We start from the raw sequence: 24634 nt of genomic DNA, 5'->3' as shown, positions 1-24634 counted from the left end.
GGCATAGGGACAAAACTCGATCCTCTGCACAGGACCTTCTTTTCAACAGCACTGAGGGATCTGGTGGAGAGGTTCACAATCGATTTTTCTTCCCTGTGTGTCTCCTGAGCGCCATGTGTCGTGGTTGTTGCTGGTCCTGCCATTGGACCTGTTTCTGTTGGTTTTGTCCCCCTCTTCTTCTTCCTCTCCCCCTACCCCAGTCTCTGCCTGAAAAAGGTTGGTGGAAGGGAGTGAAGGGTTGCTGTGGTATATCCGGTTAACCATGGTATTGCCATATCTGTGGTCCTTGGTAAAGGGGCATTCCGAAGCCATACATAGGAGGTGGTGGTTCTCTTCAGTTGTGGGGGCCTCCCCCCAACTATCTGCGCTTGAGTTGCTGCTGTTGGAGGAGTTCCTCTTCCTTGATGATTGACTCTCCTCCGACGAATTCTCATCATAAGATGGACGGGCGTCCTCTCTTAAGTAAGGATAAACTTTCTCCTTGCTGAATTTTGTTCTTCTGAAGTTTGGTCACCTTTTGTTTCATGAGATACTCCTTATTTTCCGTTATTTTGTTGTTTATTTCTGCCAGTCTCGTCTTAAAGGCCGTGATGGTAATGCTGGCTTTTTGGGCTCCTTCCGCTACCGTGATCTTATTTATAAGGTCATCCGCTAGATGTTTGGCCGTTTTGATGATTAATACCAACCAGTCCCTAGTGCACTTCCAGGCAACTAGGGACCATTCTTCTTTGAATTTGGCATCTTCTTGGAAAATCCGTGGAACATTGGCTACAATCAGACCATTGTTAGCTGTATTTGCTCAGAGGTATTCCGTCATGATTGCGCCGTGCATGATAATCTTCAGGAATTGTTATTTCAAGGAAATTATTGAGTTCCAATTTCCTCCGTTGCTGCTTGATACTGCTGCACAGTCGGGATCCAAAAGTGAAGGAGTCCCGAGGATTTTTTGTCACTAGGTCATCACTGAACGTGAGACCTTGATTGTTTTCCATAATGCAACAGGCACGTTGGACTGGGTATGAGTTAAAGATAGACTTAGTAGAGGGGGGGGTCTTGTCTTTTGATTAGAGAGATCACAGACAGATACTCTCTTTTTCTGCGGAGGTGCCACTGACTACCGCCTTAAACTTGGAGAAGTGCAGGTTCCACGGCTCAAAACGAGAGGAACTAGGAGCTTTTTCTAATCGGGTCCAGCACGCTTACTCCCTAGCTGAAGTTATTTCTAACAAAGATGGCGTGCAGTTCCTAAGACGGAGTGAGAGTGTTCAGGTCTGTGGAATACCCTCCTTTTGGAGGAAGTGCCCTCATACTCTCTGAAAGGTGTCATGCTTCATCATTTGGGCCTGCTCCTCGTCGGGCTGGCGTTACAATGCCTAATGGGCATCCGCAAAGGGGCTCTTGGGTGGAGAGATTTTTGATGAAGCCGTATGGTGTGTGTGGAATAAAGTGCGTAGTGTAGTAAAGGGCAGAACAGTGCGTTTAAATAGGTTCAGGAAAGCTCTATTGCCTACATTTTATTCATGGGACCTGCTAACCTAACTAAAAACAATGTAGGCCCTATCTGGATGCATTGGTCCTATAGGGGGTGTGTGTTGTGAGCAAAGGTCGACATGTTACTTGCCATTGTTAGCCCCTAAGGGGTCTCTCGGCAATTCATCAGGACCGGTTAATTAGGAAAATATCCAAACATGCCCAGCTTCGGCACAGGCAATATATAGTTCGCCATTGGGTAATGACACATGGTCACTATATATATGAAAATCGCTGACCACTCTTACAAAGCCTGGGGAATACTCCAGGGTTTGTAGGGGGTGTCAAGCCCATGCAGGGCACCCTCACACTTATAACCTAGCACTCTGCCTTCAGGATTGAAAGTCCTGCTTTAGGGGTGACTTATAGGTTTTACATGCAGTGACCTCAGATATAAGAAAACGTATATCTGTCGTAAGTGGTGCTAACACCAACTTACATAGGCTGCAAAGTTAGGCCTGTAGTCCCAGTTCGAGTGGTTTCCTATGGATGGCATAATACATGCTGCAGCCCATGGGAGACCCCTGGTGTACCTATGCCCTGTGTACCTTAGTACCATATACCAGGGACTTTGAAGGGTACACCAGTAGCCAATTGGAAGGTACCAAATTGCTTACCACTGTCAAATTTAGGGAGAACGCACAGTGAGTGGGGTCCTGATAAGCAGGATCCCAGTGAGCCTAGTCCTACAACAGAATAACACCTGCAAAATGTGGGGGTAACCATGAATGCAGATCCTACTTTCCTACACACATTACCACCCCTGTAAGTCCCTAGTAAATGTTACCCCGGTACCTAGGTCATGGGTGCTAAAGAGATTCCCTAAGGGCTGCAGCATGAATTATGCCACCCTAAAGGACCCCCATACAAATTGCATGCAGACTGCCATTGCAAGGCTGCGTGCCATGGTGCAAACCATGTGTATGACACACACTGTGTGCCATGTCAAAGGCACTACTTCTAATATATGTGAGGCCCATTTGGCACCAGGGCAGGTGAGAGAATAGCTATGCATGTAGGCGTGTTGCAACTCCAGGCTAGTCACACCCCTAAGGTGGGCTGCCTAATGTGCTCCACGAAAGAAGGGTTCATCCAACTTGTTTTTGTTGGAATTAGGAACTCTGGGACAGAGTTATGCCCACTCCCCAAAGGCAGTGATCATATAGGGGGTATATTAACCCCAGGGGTAAGTAGCCCATTGGTTACTACCCTTCACTTCCTTTAATGCACCTACATTTAGTATTTAGGTGGCCCCCTGACACCAGGAAGGCAGATTAGTCTGTGTCATGATCTCTCTGCAAAACGCAGAGTCATTGATATATAAAAAGCCCTCCCCTATCCCATGCAACCAGCACGACCGGATGTATGGTTTATGTGTAATGTTTAACATTATTGTGGCTGTTCATGTACTGTACATTATGTTTTGTTTATGTACTGTAAGTTATGTTTTATAATGAGCACGAGTGTTTTTACTCACATAGGAGATTCCTGTGTTAGAATATTATTGCGGTCTTTAGATGCCATATGATGTATTATAGACATTTGTTAAACTCATTGTAAAAGCAGATTGACTGATACAATTTAAACGCAGAATTCAAAGATTAGACATTGAGCAATATGCGCAAGGCGAAAGTAAAGCTGTGACTCGAACCGAACTCAGCTTTGCGTCCGTTCCACAGCTGATGCAAAAAAAAAAAAGAACTGAGCAACGCCGCTCGCCGTGTCACGCAGAGCGTACGTCGGCGTAGTGGCCATCTTGGGTGTGGCATTACTATTTAATGCCACACCCGACTTCCAGACGGTGCTTAGCCTTCCGCCCTTTGCCAGGAAGAGAGCTGGTATCCAAGGATGCTTACCTGGAAATCGACACGGTATCTCTTCGGCTCCCGTTTTCTCTTCAAGTGGCATCTCGGCTTCACTCAAGGCATCTCGGCTTCATTGCAGCTGCTAACCTGTGGAGAAAAGGAAAAGAAAGTTAAGTGACTTTATTTAATTAACCGTGCCCATCGCAAGACAACAATGCCTGCTAGAGCGTTTGAGTGAATAATTCAAAGACCATTTTTGGAAGGTTTTTCTAAGGAAAGGAAGACATTTTTTGTAAGACCAAACTCTTTCAAAAATAAGGGTAGCAATTTTCATGAAAAAGACTTTTTAGTAATCAAGGCATCATACTCATGTCAGATGTAAAATGTAGAATGTTTGTTTTGTTTTCCTCCTTTTTTATTTTTTCTTAGTGATTGAACACGTAGAGGGCGATATTTTTAAAAAAAAAGAGAAGACCTCGCTGCAAAAACACGCCCCAAAAATCAACGCAGTGAAAATCAAACCATCACAAGTCTACTATGACGTGGTGCCCAGCATCTCTAGTTCGCAGGTAGGAGAGATAACTAACATAGTTATCACTTATTATTATGAAGGAAGGGACTAATTGTGTGTAAAAAATACAACAAAGACACAATGGTAAATTAAATCTTGTTGCCTCGCAGGTCGACAACAAGAGCCCTTGAGCGTCCATTATCCGGCCCTCCTCCTTGAACCCTATTGCATAGCTCTAGTGGAAGTAGATACACTGGTTATATGGTAGGGTACTGGAAAGGTGGTCCACAATGTCTCTGCAAAACTCAACTGTGCGCATTACAGGTAAGAGTGCATGGTTGGTCTGACAGTCTGCCTGAAGAAGGACAAAGAAAAGGCTTGACGTAAGAACTGTTGACCAGCATCTACTTTGGCGCAATACCCTGCCTGACTGCTGTTTTCCTAACAATCACTGACACCTACTCGTCCAGAAGCAGAACAGCCTCCCCAAACCCTTGGAGGACTGCCCAGCACTTCCTTGACCCTGCAGCATCTCTCTTGGAGTGGAGGAAGCACTTCCCTATACCAGCAGGGACTGACTGCAATTGCCTGGTACAGCGTTCTGTTAACCCCGGGGCCCACTGAGGGAACAGCACCATGGCAAAAGGTCTTTGTGCTCCAGGAGGTCAGATCAGTCTTCCTGCCAAGTTTGAAGATGCCAGGACTCCCAGGAGCCGCCCTGCACCAATATCTGAGCCACTGCAAGTACTAAGGCTTGTTTGTCTTCAGTCGGAACACCGCCGCCAAAATTACCTCTACGTCAAGGGACTCCGAGAGAGGCCAGCACCACACCGAGAGTGGCTCTGTTGGGTTTCTTTTCCCTTTTCTGCAGGTACACCAAGTACTGTGAGAGCCTCTAACTCGCCGACCCGCAAGACAAAACACCTGAGCTCCCCAGTTTGGGTTCAAATAAGCGGTCAGTGTCTCTGTGGTCATGAAACCCCTCAAAAACAGAGCCTCCCCATGGGTTCTGCCGGACTATCCCCCAGCCCTCCCTTGCAGCCTTTGCTCCAGGTGCATTTCCCCATTGACTGTAGCATGCAGCGTTTGAGGCTACCACCGCATAACCCACTCTCTGTTCTATACATATGTGGTCAATCCCCACTGTGTTGTACATACATATGTGGTCATCCCCACTCACAGTTCTACGTACGTGCCCATTCCCAAACACATATATCCTTACCTATGTGTGACCATACCCAGAGCACAAGTCTACCTCCCCAGACCGTCTATCCTTCCACATGTTTGGTGGAGAGGCCTTCCCCTGGAAAGAAACCGAAAACATCTTCATGACATTCAAAGCCCATGTGATTCATTTAAAGTCAGTAAGCATTCTGTTTTGTCAGAAGTTCTTAATTGGAGTAATTAAATGAATAAACTCCAGTTTGTATGCTTGCACCAGCAGAACGAATGAAAAGACATGGAAAAAGCTGCTCGGAAGACTGTGAATTCTCATTATTGCTGAGGGGTACCCAAACTCATGATACCGCAGTGAGAGGAATGATGACAGCTGAAATAACCTGTGATATTCAGTTCAAGAGTTTGAATCCGGCAAGGCCAGCTGAACCATTAAATCTAGTCATATTAACATTTGAGGGGCGATTACAATGTTGTTAGGAAAGGCTCCGAACGGCATGCAATTAGGTCGAATCCAATTCGTAGCCCGCCTTTCCAACCAAATTGGACATTATTGCTACCGAGCAATTACGATAGCTGGGAAGCGTTCGAACTTTCCGACTCGGTTCCGAAAGGCATTGGGAGTAACCGAGTCAGATGGAGCTGAATCGTATCGGTCTACGGAGCATGTTTCCAGACGAGCGATTAAGATATCTAGACTACTAGTCGCAGATTCCTTAACGTAGAATTATCCCCAGGCGTGAGACTGGATCCGGAAAATTTTGCCACAGCATCTCTGCAAGCCGGGGGGCGGCACCACGCCTCTCCGCCTTGACGTTGTCCACGGATGTGACATCAGCGAGGTCACATAAGTCGCACCCCGGCGCGCTGACATCAGTTTTCTTCTTTTCCGCGTGTAATGCGGCTCCGGAGTGTGTTCCCTTGGCCTGTTTTCAGGCCTCTTTGAACGCCTTTGAGTTGGGAACAGTGTGCGATTCCTTCGGGTTTCAAGACGTGTACTTCTTGTGCGCGTCAGATGTCGGCGACGGACCCTCACCCTATTTGTATGTGGTGTTTGGGCAAGCACCATGATTCTACGGACTGCGAAGCTAGTCAGCATCTCAAGCGGGAGGCGCCAGATGAAAATGCTTTCGGCCCGCTTGTCCAGATTGGTCTCGTCACAGCGTCCGTACCCTACCTCGTACTAGTCCAGAAGCCGCCGATTCCGGCTGCGGCATCGTCCTTCACCGAGGCCCCATGGGCGTCGCTCGCCTGCGGGTAAGTCCTACAGCTCACCACCGAGGCCCTCTCCTCAGTCTGCAGAGGGCGCGGGTGCCTCTCAGGACGCGCGCCCTCGTCCGTCAGCACCCTATCAGCCGTTTCCTGGCGTTGGGGTGACAAGGGCCCAAATGAAGGCCTACGCTGCGGCACTGCAGGCTTCTTTGGACCCCCTCCTCTCCCTGAGACATCCGTGGCTCCCTCGCCATGCGCGGAGCCTTCGGTGGACTCGCCGGCGGCTTCACCCCCGGCACCGACGAGTTCAGCTTCAGGTGTTGGAGGGGTGGTATCGTCGAGGTGCGGCCCTACGGGGTTCCCCTCTTCAACCCATGGCGTCCCCTCCTCGCCGCAAAACCCTGCGGGGTTCCCTGTGGTGTCGCAGGAGGTCGCCAGGACTCGCAGCTCGTCCCCGAGCCTCTGGGCAGGCGGCTGTCTTACCGGAGGCCTTTCCGACACCTGTTGGCGCTGCAGGGGGAGGCCGGGGCCCGGGGCGCCTCCCACGGTCCCTCTCGGTCCTCTGCGCAGGCGGCTGCCTTTTCGGTGCCGTTCTTTGGCTGCTTCGGCTCCGACCCCGCCCCTTTCCCCTGTGAGGCAGGTGGTGGTGGAGGTCGACTCGGCACCCCTGGTGGATACTTCGGCGCCGCCCGAGGTCACACTGGTGCCCGTAGCGGACTCCCCGGCGCCGTCCCGACATCGGATCGTCGACTCTTCTCCGGATGTCCCTTCCTCTCCGGAGGATCGTCGTCTCCTTGTCTCCTCTTCACCGGAAACTGGACGCCGCATCGTTGCCTTTTCCCCGGCGGCTTCCAGGGCGAGTTGTACGCCGTCTCCGCGTCCACGGCCACTGGCCCCGCTCTTCCGCACCTTGTAGGTGATTGCCCCGCCGGCTTCTCCGCCTTCTCCGGAGGCCCCTCAGGCCCCTCACTCGTCCATGGGTCTTCCATCCTACAGGGGCGGGCAGTTTATTTCTCTGGCAGGGCGTGGGGACGGGCGGCTTAGTTTGCAGCCTTCGCCCACGGAAGAGTTGCTCTTTCCCCCACGATGTCCTACGGAGGAGAGTGTGGCCTTTTGTTCGGGCCATCTCCACGGCCACCAGCATTTTGCAGATGGACAACCGGGTTGTTCCACTCCCAACGGATCACTTGTTGGAGGTTCTCCACCAGGGCTCTGGTGGAGGGGAGCCGCTGCTTCCATTTGAAGCTTCGCTCCACAACTCTCTTCTGGGGGCTTGGGGGCGTCCTGCTACGGGGGATCCGGCACCTCAGCTGCACCTCCACCGCCACCGTCCTGCCCCGCACGATCCGGCCTGCCTTTCTTCCCACCCATCTGCCCAGGGCCCTGTCCTGCAGACTGCTTTTCCTTCCTTGCCTTCGGTGTTGCTCCCTCCGTCACGGGAGGCCCGGTGGTTGGACTCCTGGGGGCGTAACATCTTCTCTTCCACTAGTGCTGCTATGCGCGTGCTCAACACACTTTGTGTGTTGGCCAGGGCTACCTCCGCCCTGTGGGACTCTGCGGAGTCCCTTCTGTCTTGCACCTCCCACGATGGTGCCCGTGCTGATGTGCTGGATGGTCGGGAGTTAGCTGCATTTATTCTCCGTTCGGCCTTGAATGTCTGATTCTCTCGCCCGTGCTATGGCGCGTTCTGTGGCCCTCCACCGCCATGCGTTGTTGCGGGATGGCATCTTTCCGGAGAATATTCGGGAGCGTCTTGTTGATATCCTTTTTATTTAACACCCACGTGGACTCCGCTATTCAACGACTCCTTGCGGGGCTCCGTCCTCCTCCCTCTCCGTAAGCTTCGGCTTGTCGGCCCTTCGGTGTCTTTAGGGAGATGTTTATCCCACCTTTCTATTTGGACCTCGTGTTTCGGCTGGCCCGTCTGTGTGCTGTGTGTTGCTTGGAATGCCTTTAGGGTCCTCACCTTGACCCCTCTGTTCTTTTGGCTGCTGGTACTTCAACTTTTGTGGTGTGGGATTTTGACTATTAGTCCTCAGGTTGGACCATAGGTGTATTTTTTGGTTGATTGGTAAGCCGCCTGTGGTGATATCCACAGGTCTTGTGTTCTTGACCTCTGCTGCGGGTTTCCCTAAGAGGTGTTCCCCTGTTTTGTTGTGGGACGTGTCATACCTTACATGGGGTACTTGTAGGCTATTGTATAGCTCTGCCCTAAGCTGGGCTGGTGTGGAGCCCTTCTCAGTTTTCTCGTGTTTCCTGGCGTCACTGTGTATCGCTTGGTGCGGTCTCTCTCTTTTTTCTTCCGCCTTAGCGCAGCTCGCGCTGCTCCAGGTTCTGTCCTGCTCAGTATCCAATGGTGTTTCCATCCTTCTTCTACAGGGCTTGCCTGTTGTGCGTTTTGCCCTTTGCTCTTGCGAGATGTCTGCTTCTGTGCGTTTTGCTTTCCCTCTTCAGCCTCTGGATTGACAGACCGCTTTTTGCCATGCCGTCTACTACGAGGTTATGTTTTGGTGTTTTCACCTTTTTGTTCGCTGTTTCGGCCTGGTCCTCTGCCTTGTGTTCCAGGGGCCTAGGGTATTCCTGGTGTTCTCCTGTGTCTAGTTGACGGATTAGGTCTGTACTACATATTCTTATCTTCTGGCCGGTCTCACTTCTCTTCGTGGGCCGGGTTGTGCCTCTGGGGCGGTCCTTCTCTGGAGCTTGTCCTGGGGTTTCCTTGCCTCGGTCTTCGTCTTGCGCTCTGCTTGTTCTGGGCACACTACTTTATAGTATTTACCTGCTGCGCACGCCTGGTAGTTATGGTCCACCTCCGTGGGCCTCGGCGTGTCCCCGTGTGCTCCTGTCCCTTGCTTTGCGAGACTTTTGCCCGTCTGTGTCTTCCTTCTCACGTGTGCGCTTATCGGCTGTGGGGCCGTTCCTGTCTTGTCCACTGCCTCGGGGCTGATACCCGTTCAGCTGTCCCCTTCGCTGGGTGTTCTCCTGAGGCAGGCTCTGCCTCCGTTCCACCTTTTCTCCTTGGATTTTGCAGTGGTTCTTTTCTTCCCTTGGTACTCGCTTGGTGCCGTCTGTCCCTCTGGGTTTTCTGACGGGTGCCCTTTGCCCCTCGAGTAGGCTTGTGGTATCCTGGCCTTCCCTTCTCCTTGTTCTTGCTTACTTCTGCTTGGTGGGGGCTGGGCCATTCTTCCTGCCCCTATGACACATCCCCTGTTGTGTCCCTGTGTTCTTCCAGGCTGGTGAGGTTCTCTCGCAGACCCTCCTCCCCTCTGGGTAAGGCTAGGATATCTATCCTATGGGAAGGAATCTGCGGCTAGTAGTCTCTATCAGATGTACAAGTTACTTACCTTTGGTAATGATGTATCTGGTAGAGCCGATTCTAGCTGCAGATTCCTTCACGGCTCGCCCTTCCTCCCTGTCCTGCGAGGACCCTTCTGCTTGGTCTTCTGCACTCGCCTCCCTCCGGGTGGCTTTGTCTGCTGCGGGTGCCCTCTTTCACTTCCTCCCTGGCAGGATGCTTTGTTCTGTTTATTTGTTCCACTCCTTCTTTCCTGGTAATTGGACGGTGGGTTCATGTGTACTTCTGCTTCCCTGCACCCTGGTTATTCTAGTGTGGGGCCTACTCATGATCTTCTCCTTCTGACTCCTCTGCAGTCCTCTGGGTTGGGGTCTCTTGGCCGTGCCTCAGCCCTTCGCTCTTTACCGGGGATGCGGCACTCCTTGCTGGTGCTGTCTTGGGATGGGTTGTCGTTATTCATCTTTTACGGACTTGTTGCCCTTCACTGTTATAGTTTGGGGTTGCAGGTTTTCTGTCGTCTACCACGACATTTTTGACATGTTTTTCTGCCTCCAAGGAGGATGTCTCCTTCGCTTGTAGGGTTGCTTCTCAGAGGGTGCTCTGCTCTTTCCCTTTCGTGACTTTCAGAACCGCAGTGCTTGGCACTGTCCCTGCTGGTCCTGTTCCTCACCATTCGATTCTTTTCTTTCTGTTTCACTGCTCTTTTTGCACACTGTTCCCATACTCTCAGTTTTGTTGGTGATGACTCCGCGTTGTGGCGCGGAAAAGTTCTCCGAAGAAAACTGACGTCAGCGCACCGAGGGGGACTTATGTGACCTCGCGGACGTCATGACCGCGGACAACGTCAGGGCGGAGTCGCGTGGTCCCGCCCCCCCAGCACGCAGAGATGCTGTGGCAAAATTTTCCGGATCCAGTTTCACGCCTGGGGATAATTCTACGTTAAGGAATCGGCGGCTAGAATCGTCTCTACCAGATACATCGTTACCGAAGGTAATTAACTTTTACGTCCGATTCGGACAGCCTTTCCCAATCGGTTGTATCGAATCAGCTGTCGGAATCTGACTTTGGGGGCCTGTAGCAGGCCCCCCTTCACCCGGGGCCCTCCGGGTACCCATGTGACCCTCTTTTCCAATCATGCAGTGTGGTAGCCACCATGGGGTGCCAGCCACAGGGTGTACGATTTTCCGCAAACACCCCTTTCTTGAACGGGAGCGCGTGTATTTGGTCGGAACACAGGCTTTCATTGAAGTCACTGGGAGTCCGACCGAATCGTATCCGGAAGCATATTCAAGCATATAGGACTCCCAAGATCCGAGTTGTTCGGAAAGCATTCCGGAACCGATTCGGTCGAAATGCTTTCCTAAGGACATCGTAATTGACCCCATGGTATTTACAGCACTAGATACTGTCATATTGGGGTAGGAAACATTAACTATAAAAACATTTATTATATCCCAACGTAGGAAAATACATATAGTGATATGTTTGCACCCAGGTACCTTCCTGTCAAGTCAACACACAGAACTTGTACAGTCAGACCACAAGGACAATGGTTTACCTCCTCAGAATTCTTCTCAAAAAGTTTGTTTGGAGTTGTCTGGCTGCATTGTACTGGCGGGCCATAACTGCAGGACATACGATGACCATCCCAGAATCGTCTGAGGTCAACACCTTTGGGGCTCTTCCAGTCTTTTGGGGGGCATCTGCCCATGCCTTTGAGACTCTGGGGAAGGGGGTGCTCGCCATTTTCTTGGCCCTCCATTGTCCTGCGGGCCTCCTCACGGTTATGGTTGGCCTTCCTACACCGCCTGGACCTGGTCAACTCAGCTGCATATGCAAAACAAACGCAGGAGCAAATTGCGAATCCACTGCAAAATCACTGCAAAAGTGAAGAAAAACAAATGTTTTTGTGCCTTAGCGGGGTCTCTAGTGGACCCCAGCACCGGGCCAAGGGGATCAGCGTATTCGTACACTGCCCCCTTGTCTTTATTTTTAACTTTTTTTTGGGCACTCAGCTGAGTCGGAGTCCCAAAATGACTGCCAACACTTCCTGATCTAAGTGTTGGCAGTCAATCAGATCTCAGCACAAGATCTGTTGAATTTGCAGAGGGTCCGCGCCTCTAGCTATACAAATTTGTTTTTCCTTTAATATCTCAAACTACTTAATGGATTTGCACCAAATGACTAAAAAAGGTTCTTACCAGACCATGAGCTAGCTTTCTGCCAAATTTGGTGTAATTCCATTTATCAGTTCAGGCTGTAGTTGTGTCTAAAATTCCTCTGGGAAATTGCATGGGAAAAATGTGTTTTGGGACAGCCCCCCCATCCTTTTCTTTGCCCCTGCTTGACGAATCACCCCAAAACTTTCATAATAGCAGCTGAAGTGAGTGGCAAACTAGTTTAGAAAATTTCGGGATGATCCATGAAACGGCGCCAAAGTTAATAGCAAAACTAAAAATGATTTTCTAATGGAAACTCTGTCTTAACCATAACTACCTACTGGCGACAACCAGTAAATATATATGTATATATATATATATATATATATATGTGTGTATATATATATATATCTATATCTATATCTACTCTGTCATATTTTCGGTTCACTTTCAATGTGCCAAAGGCGCATCTGACTGCTTTTCACACACTCTCCTTCATCAGTAGCCATTTTGGACACAGTTCGGTGTCATGCCTTTCCCCTGGAAAAGAGAGCTCAGGACATTCAAGCTGTGATTCTTATCTTTCAGCTTCAGTCCTAAATTTTAGTGAGGTCAACTCTGAAGCTGTTGTGTTGATGGTCTCCTGCATCCTTCTGGTAAAGCACTCCAGGTGGCATATGTGCACTCTGCATTGGGATCTGAACTCTCAGTAGGCCCAACATCAAGGGACTTCTCAGACCTAGTCCAGATTTTGGAAGAGACTGCAAAGGATCTACAGTTGTGGGTACTGGATCGCAATCGGGTCGGTGGCAGACCCCTCTCGCTACCACACCAAGAGCAGACAGTGGTGACTGATGTGCGTTCCTCCAGGGTTGGGGCAGCCTCTTGGGAGAGGTGGAAATCAGAGGTCTCTGGTTTCTGACGGTATTCCAGCTCCACATCAACCTCTGTAGCTCAGGGAAATCCATCATGTGGTATTGCAAAAAATATGGTGGGGGGGGGGGTCATGAACCCTGTGTCAGCAGGCCCTGCACCTCTGGAAATGCCTGGACCATCAAGGCATTTTCCTGGGGCCGAACCACCTAGCAGGCTCCTTGAATAACCAGGACAAACTTAGCCATTCATGCCTATTGGATCACAAATAGCAGTTGCACCAGGAGGTGGAACAATGTATTTTCTGCGAATGGGTAGAATCTTGGCATGATCTATTCACCACTGCCAAGAATGGGCAGTTTCTGCAGATCTGTGCATGGAGTTTTCAAGTCATCTCTCGCTTGTTCCACCTAGAGTGAACTCGGGACTTCTGTATGCGTTTCTGCAGATACCACTCCTGGTTCGACCTCCATTCAGTCTTCTGCTCCGGGAAGATCTGCTGTTACAGCAACGAGGCAGTGTTCTGCACCCGGGCCTCTGTAATTTCCACCATCCTGCTTGGTGATTGAGTGGCGGCAGCTGAACACCTTTGTCCTTCCTCCGTAAGTTAATGATATCATCTTGGCAGGTGTCCCTCAACAAAAACTGTATAAATGTGTGGCTTGGTGGGACATGTGGCAGATAGACCCCATTTCCAGGCAATTTTCTTTTTATGTTTTGTTGGTTGTTTTGCCCCTCACCTGGCAAGTCTTTACTCTGGACACAGTTAAAGGGTATCTTTGGCTCTGTGAGCCTTTTTGTAGTTACCGGAACAGCCCTCATTGTTTCAACCACTGGATGTGATGTGTTTTTGAGAGGCCTACAACAGGTCTTTCCTCCCTTTTCCCTTTGTCATGCTTCAGTTGGACATTAACTTGGTCCTTACATTTTTGATGTGTTCTCCCTTTGAGCCGTTCCACAGCTGTGCCTTGCGGCTTTTCACTCTCAAGACTATGTTCCTTGTCGCCAGCAAATCAGCTTGGCGTGTTGGTGAGTTTTAAGCTCTGTGTAAACCCTCCATGAACTGCTTTTTTTCACAGACAAAATGGTTCTGTGATTGCAAGCATCTTTCTTGCCAAAAGTCATGATGTATTTCCAAGCCGGTCAAACCATACTCCAAAAGAAAACTGAGCTTTTACACTGATTGTGCCAGAGAATACCGGGTGGGCGATCAGCTCTTTGTAGAGTTTGCAAGAGTAATAAAAGGCAAGGTTGTGCAGATGAGGACCATTTCCCACTGGATTGTGCTCTGTATTAAGATATGCTATACACTAGCCTAGAAGCAGCCTCCAGAATGATTGCACACTCATTTCACCAGGGCCAAGCTGCCGCCACTTCGCTGGCACGCGGAGTTCCTATCCTGGATATCTGCCAGGAAGCTATGTGGGCGTCACTACTTAACATTCATGAAGCACAACTGTCTGCACAGGCTTGTCCGCTGAGAGAGGCACGTCTCTCGCACCGGCCTATGCAACCTTTTGGTTTTAGTCCTTTCACAGACCCACCCCCACATTATTTCTGAAGCGGAACTGCATCATTGCGGAGTCACATGGTGCTGCCTACTGACGCACAGAGGTATTGCTGGAAAAGTTTCTAGATCAAGGCTGACGCCTGCGGAATATTCAAAAGGTGAGGAATCTGAGGTTAGATAGAGTCCCTACCAGAAAGAGAGCTACCAAAGGTAAGTAACTTGTTCATTAAAGTGATTAGAAAGCTGGCTATAAATGTACTGTTCTCTAGCATCTTTCATATATTGATGTACTTGAACCATTCTCCTCTTGTCCTCCCCAGCAACTTTAAATAGCAGTAAACCGTGTAAAAATGGCTGTAGGCCTCAATAAGTGTTTTGTTCAGTAGCACATTCAGCTCATTTGAATCAACCTGAACTTCAGCCAGTAAAGTGGAAGTGCTGAGCTCTCCTGCACTCTGTAGAAGCCACCCCAGCTTAGATTTAGTAGCACAAGTTTGAAGAGTACATACAGCAGTGAGCCTCTGACCTGGAGATTCGTATGTGTGATTATGAAAGACACCAATGCTGAAGAACTGAAGTTAAAGGTGAGTAACTAATTTCTTCTCCAGCATTGGATCGTTCGTATATTCACATGTTTGAATTGGAATAGCCATCAGAACATACCATTTCACTAGAGCGGGAAGCAGGCTGACCTTATTGAAACAGTCTACATAGAACTGCTTACGCCACTGCTGAGTCAGCTGCTGCATGTATGCCGGCCTTTTCAGGTGGCTGCACAGCAAATGTCATGTAAAGATGCACCAGCATAGAGTGCAGCTGTAGTTACTAGGCTTCTGGTGGAGTTCATCCTCACTCTGACTTGGGCAGGCGCTTTGCCTTCTTCTGATTGAAGGTGATACAGGGAGACAGCCAACATGCGATGTCTTGTGTGGTCAACAGGTGGCCTCTTCTTGGATGATTGAATGAGAATAACATTTGATCTGAAGAATGTAAGCCCTTGGTTTTGTCCATGTACAACCTGATAAACCTAAGGACATTGAGCGAATACAAGAATCTCTCTACATTAGCCGGTACATTGGGGTAAGAAAGCACTCATGATGGCAAGTTTATTCAAGTGAAAGTCTTTGGAGACTTGGCATCAATTTGGGTTGGTCTGAAACACCACCTTGCCTTTGGTGAAGCAAAGGTATCACTCCTGTTACACTGAATGCCTGTAATTGTCTGACTCTCCTACTCACTCTCATCCTAACAAGAAGTGGTTGGTAAAGAATTATGTCAGCACCATTATCCTCTAAATAGGTACCGCCAACAACAGTGATTTCTTGCTCCTTTATGACAGGGCATTGCCCATAGACTTCTCTGGTGAGATGCCTGTCGATAAAACAGTCCTCAATGTCACAGCTTTTCTCATCAACTGCAGATCTTTAGTTTTCAGTGACTTGGGAGAAAAGTCTGACGAAGTCAGAAGCACTGGATTTAAGTTCACTTTTTTGCACAAGTTCTTTCCCCCCCCCCCCCCCCCTTTTTTTAAGCACCTTCTTTGAGGATGGCTTTGTCTCATGGTTGGAGGAGGTGGCTGCGGACGCTATTGAAGTAATTTCTAGCCTAGGAAGCTCAATGTGTTTGCTTTTTTTGCACCGCCTTGGTGGAAGTGCTTGGTGGGGCACCTTTCACAAAATGTTTCCCAGGGAATGGGGCATTCCCATTCCTTTTGGAAGTGGGACTCGTGGTCCTTTCCTAGCAAGTAAGGAGGCAACCTCTTTTTACTGTCATTAAGTGTCTTTGAAGGGAAAGTTTTACGAGGCTCTTTATGATTGGAATAAAGGTAATCTATGCACTTATCACGAGGATCTTTATTGTAAATCTTCCTGTGTACATGGTTCAAGCAGGGCTTGAATAGAACTTTTCCCCTTCATAGCCATAGTTCAAGTTGGTGACAAGTACCAGTTGTCCTAAGCCAGTACTGAGGCGACAATCCCAGAAATTCCAAAAGAAAAGAACCTCATTAGAGATGCAGATGGAATTGTCTGAAATCCAGGGCAGACAAAGTCAAGGCTGAAAAAGTAAAAATCTAAGGCTAAACACGTTCGAGCAGAGCCCTTCGTAGGAACTCCCTCAGACACGATGTGCAGTAGAATTCTGAACTATGGTGAAAACCAGATGCTATAGTAGAGCACATACCTCCTATTATTGGCTGAAGTTCAGGTTGGTTCAAATGAGCTGGATGTGAACCCAAGCATGTGGAAAAATAAAAGATGCTAACACAGGGTAACTGGAGTTACAGGTAAGTAACTAATTTCTTATCGACCTGTAACAAGACAACTTTAATACTTCCACCTGCCTACCCCACCATCTGTAAACACATTCAGATACCACCACAAGTGTATAGAAGACAAAAACAAATCCTCTGTAATATTTCCATTGCTTGAATCTTTGGTGACTGTAATTGTTGGGACTTAAGAGTTAAAATAGTATGCATTAATATGTGCAATACTGGCATTTTTCTTGTCTCTTTGGTGTAATAGTCTGTTGTACACTAACCACTATTGTTTATTTTTGTTAGGCTTTAAAACAACAGTTAGCAGACTTACAGGAAGAGTTGAGGCGAAGAGAATCAAAGTGGTCAACTACACATGGTCGCCTAAGAAACCAAATAGAGACTGTAACAAAAGAGAATGCAGAGCTGCGAGAAGAAATTAAGGTAATGGAAAAGTTTCGCCTAGAAGTCTGGAAGAAAGCAGAAGCAACTGAAGGCATCAAGAGGGGAGACAGTGGAATAATTCTGAAAAAAGCAGACTCTGTTGTAAGTTTGGCTTCTTTGCCCTCTGTGTTACCCTTTGTCCTTTTAAAACATGTCTTTTCATGCATGGTAGTTGCAGGAGAAGCTGGACCTGTAATGTGGATTTCACAGGTCATGACTTTTTTTTTTTTTAGTTTTTAGAACAGTTCCGTTACAGACGGACACATTCATTTTTGTTAGGCACAGGGATATTAAATGATTTGCTCAGAATCACAGAATGTTGAGCGTCCCTTCTGAGACTCTAACTCAGTTCCCTAGCGAAGAGGTCGACCGATCTGGCCATTAGGCCACATCCTCTCCCCTATATCATTGTTACCAGTGCTCATTCCGATGAGAGTATGTTTACACTTGCTTGGTGCCTTTCATTTTTCTCTCAAAATGTGGTATCATGGAGGCAATATGATTGTCTTATAAAGTTAACTTTTTCCAATTGGTTATCTTGTTCATTTAGGTTGATCCATCTTTTGACATTGACCTTTTGACATACAAAATAGCTATGAAGTTGCTATTACTTAGACATGAAAGTCTGGTGAGCTCATGCTTTCTCTTCACATATTCAATATTTAGCTTCCCATCAAGACAATGTGGTGCAGAAAACAATCCTAAATTTAAGGTGTTGATAGAATTTCATCTTCATCAGAAAATCTCTCTTCTGTTGTTTCAACCAAACAGTCTTGATTCTTGGATCAGAACACTGAATATAACTTGGATGATTCCTGGTCCATTAAGTTTTACTTGGAAAGAGTGATTGCATTTGCATACTTCCAGCACTTGTAGTGGGCTTCAACAAGCAATAGTAAAGACTTATCTTGGAAATTGGACATTCTTGTGTATACTGGACGTTTAGGACACAAGAAGAGTTCAGCCACCTCCAGAGACTTTATGGTTATTCTCCCACAGCCAAGATCACATTAGTGGCTTTCCAAAGGCATATATGTACTCATTGCAGCAAATGTGTTTGTCCTCATGCCTGTTTTAAGCATTATCAATGGGTCCATCTCCCTGCAAGATGTAGAGTAAGGAAGTTGCTCTCCTACCTTTTTCATAGCGCTCTCCCAACTATTTCCATGCTAAACCTTTGCTGTGCTTCCGCCATAGAGTATAGACAAAACTTGAACATTTGGTTGGAACAGTGTGTGAAGCATATGTAGAGAGAGACCAGTGCATGGGTAGGGGATGTTTGCACTTCATCCATTTACAATACCTTTAAAGTATCAATATACTTTGGGGTAGCTTTTTCCCCAGACATTCTCAGTTGTGAAGGAGGGAGAGCAAGAACGAACACCAAAATCAACCTGAAATGAATTGTTCCTGATTACTTTACTCTTGTACTTGCATTTGAGAAGACTTCATTTGCATGTATGGTGCATGAACCTTTGAGGTTTGCTGGGCTTTATATCTCCTGATGCAGACATTTTGCGTGCAAGACAAAAGATCCCAAGACATAATTACAGGTGGTCCTGGTTCTGTAGGTGGTGTGATCAGAGCTCAAAGAGCTTCATTATTTTAATTACTGTATTCTTCTTTACAGTTTGGCAAATAATCTGCAGGTCTTATCTTATCTTTTTTGTTGTTTTTTTTGTTAGGAAACATGATGCATCTTCTCTGTTTGATATGTCGTTTTTTAGGTCTCGCCTGACCCAGCGAATGCACTGGTCTGGCGAGACATTTTGCGAGGGCTCCAAAAAGTGCTACCAGGCCAGCCTAAAGCTACAGTGCATGTGCGTGGACGCGCGCGCCGCGCTTTACCGGGATGACTTTCACTTTTGCGGCCGCACGGCCGTGTGTTTCAGTTTCACCCAAAGATGCAAACACTGCCTGGCACGCTTTCTTTTTCTATACAATTACATACATTCACTGGAGTGGAGTGGCGCATTTATTGTGATTGCATTATACCTCTGCACTTACTTCACTACTTAGCGCAGTGACACAGTAACCTTGTCCTCTGTGCACTTTGCTTATGTGGCGCAGCAAGCCCACCAAATTGCCATGTGTTCGTGATCCGAACTAGCAAATGGATGTTTACCTTTTTCCTTCAAACTGCAAAACGCTAACTAGAATGCCACGTTATCCTTTCATCTTTCTGTTTTGTAAAACACCAATCTAGTTGAATAAAAAAGAGCCATAAAACTCCTGTTTTGAAATACTGTCACGCTTCAGCGCATGAACTGTAAAGGCTGACGCCATGTTTCTTTGGAGGTGTGCATTTAGAGGCCTGGGAAATCATAAAAGGGAATTTACGAAAAATCTCCCCGGTGACCAACATCCACCAAATGTGGGTGCCGTGGGCCTGGCTGACAGGGCTGGGGCCGCGAGCTGGATTGCTCAGTAAACGATCTAGCGGCCCCATCATTCTTACTAACGTCGTTTCCAGCGGAATGCACTCGATTTTTCCAATTACTGCCGCGTCACTCCCTTCCTAATTATGCCCTCTATGTGCAAGACGACATGATGTATTCTGGTGTTAGGTATTCGCTGTGAATGTTGCTGTTTTCACACCGCAGCCCCATTTACAACAAGAAAAATTAAAAAATGAATGGATGTCATGTTGCACTCCAGCTACAACAAACGATGGATTAAATGTATGTAATGCCCCATACCGCACCTCTTCCATTACTAAGAAATAGCAGATGCTAATAATATGCAATTTAATGGTACTCCCTTTGACTACCTTGGATGGAAGGATGAGTCTGCCTTGCGGAAATTAAATGCATGAGCTGACCGTCGCACCATGTCTCAGCAGAAAGCATTCAGCTCACCGTGGGGTGCATTAGTGAGTTGGCTGTTAATATCGCTTCCAAGTGCCAAGAAGCTGTCCACCAGTGTGCACCAATGCCCCATATAAGGAGTTAGTATTGATGAATTTAAAACGATTTATTTTGCATTTACATTACTTGCATGATGCGTATATATATATGTTGGTGTTTCATGGTTCTAATTCTTTTTAGAAACTGAAATACACTTTTATTGAATTGGAATTGAGTTAACAGTATAGTCAATTTTTGCTACTTTTCATGGTTGTAAGCGCTGTTTGTAAGTGTTGCTTTGGTGATGGAATAGCGGATATGATGTCACCAATATAGTTCTCTGATGGAGAAGTTCGGAAAGTTCTGTCTGCCACTAAAGACGAAAATGTTACACCGGTAACCAGTAGCTATCACGGTGTTTTTTGGTTGTTGGGCATTCGCTCTTGTTACTTACTGGGCGACAGATGTAGTTCCTGTATTTTTCCATTTCCTTCCATCAGACGAACTTAGTTTAATAGAAAACGGCACCTCCCAGCTAACTGGAAGGGGCATTTGAAAGGGGTTTGTGTACTTTGAGGCTACGCCTTGCATCGTCATGCGAGAGAAGCCATTGGTCAAATCTGCCGCAATCATTTGGAAACTGGACTACAAACTAATCTATTCACTCTTGCATCGCAGCATAAGCTGCAGAAAGCCCAGAATTGTGCAGAGACACTGCAGCAGCTGAATGTCATGTTGAGATGGATTTTCAGAAAGCCGCATGTCGCCGCAACAGCCAGCCAGCAGCAGTGTGCAGTTACTGCGAGCAGAGGCCTTGTTGGTAAACCACTGGAGATGGAAGATGTACGACGGACGTAACGTATAAGACTGAGGAGAAAACGGGTTAGAGAAGTTACAGTTTATTAGTCATCTTTCAATGTGTAAAGCATTTTATGTATGGGAACCTAAGTAAATCTTAAGTTTGATGTGAGTGGGCCCATTTTTTGATTCTAGAGCTGTGATGTTCCTTATCAGTTCCTGGAACCTCCAGAGTTTTGAGATATTTACGCACAGGGTCCCTTCTAGGTGTTTGGTTTACTGACTCCATATCGAAGGTCCTACCGCTCAGAAGCCTTTTTAGGTCTCGCCTGACCCAGCGCATGCGCTGGTCTGGCGAGACATTTTGTGAGGGCTCAAAAAAGTGCTACCACTGTAGCCTAGAGCTACAGTGCGCGGGCGCCCGAGCCTCACTTTCACGGCCGCTTTGATGTTTGATCGCAATCACGATCACTTTTACTTTCACAGCCGCACGGCCGCTTTGATGTTCTCTTCGCTTTTTTTTTCCTGTTTATTACTTCTATGTAGTAATGGTGGTACCCGTGCGGCGCCATTACTACAGAGCAGTAATAAACAGAAAAAAGCATTACATAGCCAATAGGTCTCGCTTTTGGGACCTTATAAGTATTTAGTTATGCAATTGTTGCATGGCTAAACACTTATAAGGTCCCAAAAGCGAGACCTATTGGCTATGCCAGTGCTTGTTTGTTTTGTTTCTAAAACTATTTAGTTGACAAATGTCCTTCTGTGCCTTATATTAATGTGCCCTGGGACCTCATGTTGGTGTTGGCACATTGGATGCCCTCACCATTGGGGCCTTTGTACAGCTTAGATGCAAGGTACCTCACAAAATTATTTTTTCCTGGTGACTATAACAAGCAAAGGGAAGAGGAGGGGGACAAGGACTACCAGTCCCAGCCTCCTCTGTGGCCACCGTCACCGCCGACATGATACCGCGCCCGGAGGCGCTTTAAGTATTGCTGCAGGCTCCCGCAGCGTGGGAAGTGCGCGGGCGTACCCGGGCAAAGCCCGGGCCATGGGCGGGCCCATCGGCGCCCGTCTGCGACAGGTCGTGGCTGGGCTGGGCCAACCCTCTTGGCCGTGCATCTTGGGCCAGGTCTCTGTCGTCCGTAACCTACTATGGGTAAGCGTAAATTACCTCCTAACTCTGACGGGGCGAAAGTGAAAGCTAAAATACCCAGAAACTGTGCCTCCATTATTTTTTGTTATCTGAGGACAGCTGTGGGGCATTAAATGAGGAAATTCATCTTGTTGAGGAGCAGTTGATCATAGGGGGGAAGCACACTGGACAAGGTCCTACAGAGCCCCCCTGGGGTGTCGCAAAGTGAAAATGTGGCATCCATGTCAAACGGTGTTAACTCTGTCTCAGAGTCCGGGGACACGAAGGCAATAACTCCGGACGTGCTTTATGACACTCAGCCTGCTATCCGCGGTAGCGGGACTTCTACTGTGGGAAGGCAGGGAGGAGCAGTACCCCGTGCCCTAACGGGGGCTATACCGAAGAAGAAACGTAGAAAGGGTCTGAAACTGGGGGCGAATATCGTTCATTCTCGTTCGAGGCATGTGGGCTGCTGAATTCATATCTGTGCATAGATCGCCGCCTAGTGTTGGGTCCGGATGTTTGCACGTTGTTGTCCTGGAAGAGTCTTCGAAGTATCCTGGGATAGGTGACTCCTCCCCTGGACTACAGTGCGCATGGGCATCCTCAGATTGTTTTTTTCCGCCATTGGGTTCGGATGTGCTTATCTTGACTCAAGTTAGGAAAAACTTTTTCCAGGCCAAAAGGCCTTTAGTTCGCGTCGGTACTGTTCCCGATCGGTATCGATAGTATCTTTGTTAGTTTACTAACTTCAAGAACAAATTTTTCGCATCTTACCCGACCATCGACCCGACATCGACGATGGAATCGAGGACACCATTCAAGCGGTGTCCTGTATGCAATGCGAAATATCCCCATGTCGACGTCCACCCGGTGTGCAACAAATGCCTTTCACCGGATCACGACGAGTCCACATGTATGGCCTGTGCCCGATTCCGATCCAAGAAGACTCTCCGGAATCGACGAGCAGCAAGACTCGAAGCGCAGCAAGCGGCACCGGCCCCGACCAACATCTTCAGGGCCGAGGACGAAGATGTCGAAGACGTGGAGAACCTACCCTCCAGCCCCGCTTCCGAACACGACTCCGGGTCGGAAGACATCGAAGAACGACTCTTTCACAGAGATGAAGCCGACACCGAGGTAGGAGACTACGATGAGGCCTTAGGGGCCGAAGAGAGTAGCTCCGGTGACGAGCAAGGCCTACCCGTACAGACTGAGAATATCCCAGTGCGCCAGTCTATGGCTCCGGTCGAGGGATCGCCTTCGGGCCTTACCCAAGACCTATCCCGCAGTTCTTCGGCCCCGCCCTCTGGCCCGGCCTCGGACATTCAGCGGCAGCCATTACTACCCAAAACGGCTGGTTTCCCTTCTTCGAAACCGAAACCGAAAGCTGTATTGGTTCATCAAAAACCGAAACCAAAAGTGGCGCTGGTCGGATCGAAGCCCACCACACCTTCGACGCCAGCCAAACCCGTCGGCACCGACCGCACCAAACGAGACTTCGGTGCCGAGCTTGCAGCAGCCGACGTCGGCGCCGACACACGGAAAAAGACCTTCGGTGCCGCCAAACCTACTCGGCTCCCGGCACCGAAACAATTGGCTCCGACCACAAAGGTCAAACTGGCTGCTGCGTCTCACACCGCTGCGACAGCACCACCAAAGGCACAATCATCGACGACGTCGACGGCTACTACCGCTCCTCGACTCGATGACCCAGTGGCGCCGAAGACGTCCACGCCCGCCTCTACAGAACCGGTCGGCGCCACAGAACCGATGGCGCTCCAGGTGCGGCCAGTTGCTGCGTCCTTGCAACGCATCAAACACAAGGCAGTCCTCCAGGACACTTCAGGCTCCGAGCCGATAAAAGCTCCAACAGCCTCTCCGGCACCATCCAACATCACTTTTGGCCTGCCGCCATCCACGGCCCCAAAACTGTTCCAAATCAGAACACGTGTCACCCACACCACGATCACGCCTGCCGAACGCTCTCCTGCAGAGACGTCACCATCACACATCATCTACGCCGACACCGGCAGAATGATGCTCCACAAGAGGAGAATAACTTCCGAGCCAGCTTTGGACTCCTACCGGATCCCGCTTAAGAAAAAGCTGCCAGTGGCTTCGGAACCAGTTCTTTACGAACCTCTCCATTCCTCTTACCAAGATCCACAGTCCTTCTCTCCCACACACTCCGAAACAGACGTTTTGGAGGACTACATAAGTGACCATGTCCCCTACCCCGGAGAGATGGACCCTGAAGGCCAACAGGACCCTGACCAAGCTTGGGATGACCCTGTAGACTCGGGTGCACCTATGGATACGCAGGACCCGCAACTATATGGAGCGAAAACGTCTCCCACAGAGGACACTGCCGCATTCAACGCCCTCATTGAACCTGCTGCGGCCAATCATGGTGTGCAACTCCACTCTGACACCGTCGAGGACGACTTTCTCATGGATACTTTCGCATCCTCAGAAAGGAATATAAAAACTCTACCCATGTTGAAAGGTGTCCTCAAACCAGCAAAGGACATCTTCAAAGAACCCACCAGGGCAAGAGTAATAAACCCCAGGATCGACAAGAAATACAGGTCGGCGCCTGGGGACCCTACCTACATTAGAGGCCAGTTACCTCTGGATTCCATAGTAGTTGCGAATGCACGCAAACGGGCACACTCGCAAACGACAGGGGACGCTCCTCCCCCGGACAAAGAGTCCAAGGTGCTAGAGACCTCCGGCAAACGGGTTGCGGCCCAAGCAGCTAACATATGGCGTATTGCCAATACTCAGGCGCTCCTCGCTCGCTACGATCGAGCACACTACGACACATTAGAAACATTACTCCAAAATCTCCCTGACCAATTCAAAGAGGGAGCAGAGATCCTCATCAGGGAGGGACAACTCCTCACAAACGCATCCATTAAGTGTGCACTGGATGCCGCGGATACAGCTGCCAGAGCCATAAACACTAGCGTCATGTTGCGACGACACGCCTGGTTACGAATCTCTGGATTCAAACCTGAGGTACAAAATAACATCCTCAACCAGCCTGTCAACCCCGACTACTTATTCGGGCCAGAGGT

At 48.6% G+C, this 24634-nt stretch overlaps 1 protein-coding gene across 3 annotated transcripts in view; it reads left to right on the top strand.

Annotated features, from left to right (window-relative positions):
* Positions 1–24634, top strand: part of CPAP (centrosome assembly and centriole elongation protein) — a 521976-nt gene that overhangs the window by 225317 nt on the left and 272025 nt on the right. For all 3 annotated transcript variants that reach the window (XM_085621543.1, XM_085621542.1, XM_085621541.1), the window contains one exon: positions 16632–16871. In XM_085621543.1, coding sequence (XP_085477669.1) covers positions 16632–16871 — 240 coding nt within the window. The remainder of the gene's footprint in view (positions 1–16631; positions 16872–24634) is intronic.

This window comes from Triturus cristatus, chromosome 8, assembly GCF_964204655.1.
Source record: "Triturus cristatus chromosome 8, aTriCri1.1, whole genome shotgun sequence".
Taxonomy (NCBI): Eukaryota; Metazoa; Chordata; class Amphibia; order Caudata; family Salamandridae; genus Triturus; species Triturus cristatus.
Note: the sequence above shows the minus strand (reverse complement) of the source record. Positions and strands in the feature narration are given on the sequence as shown.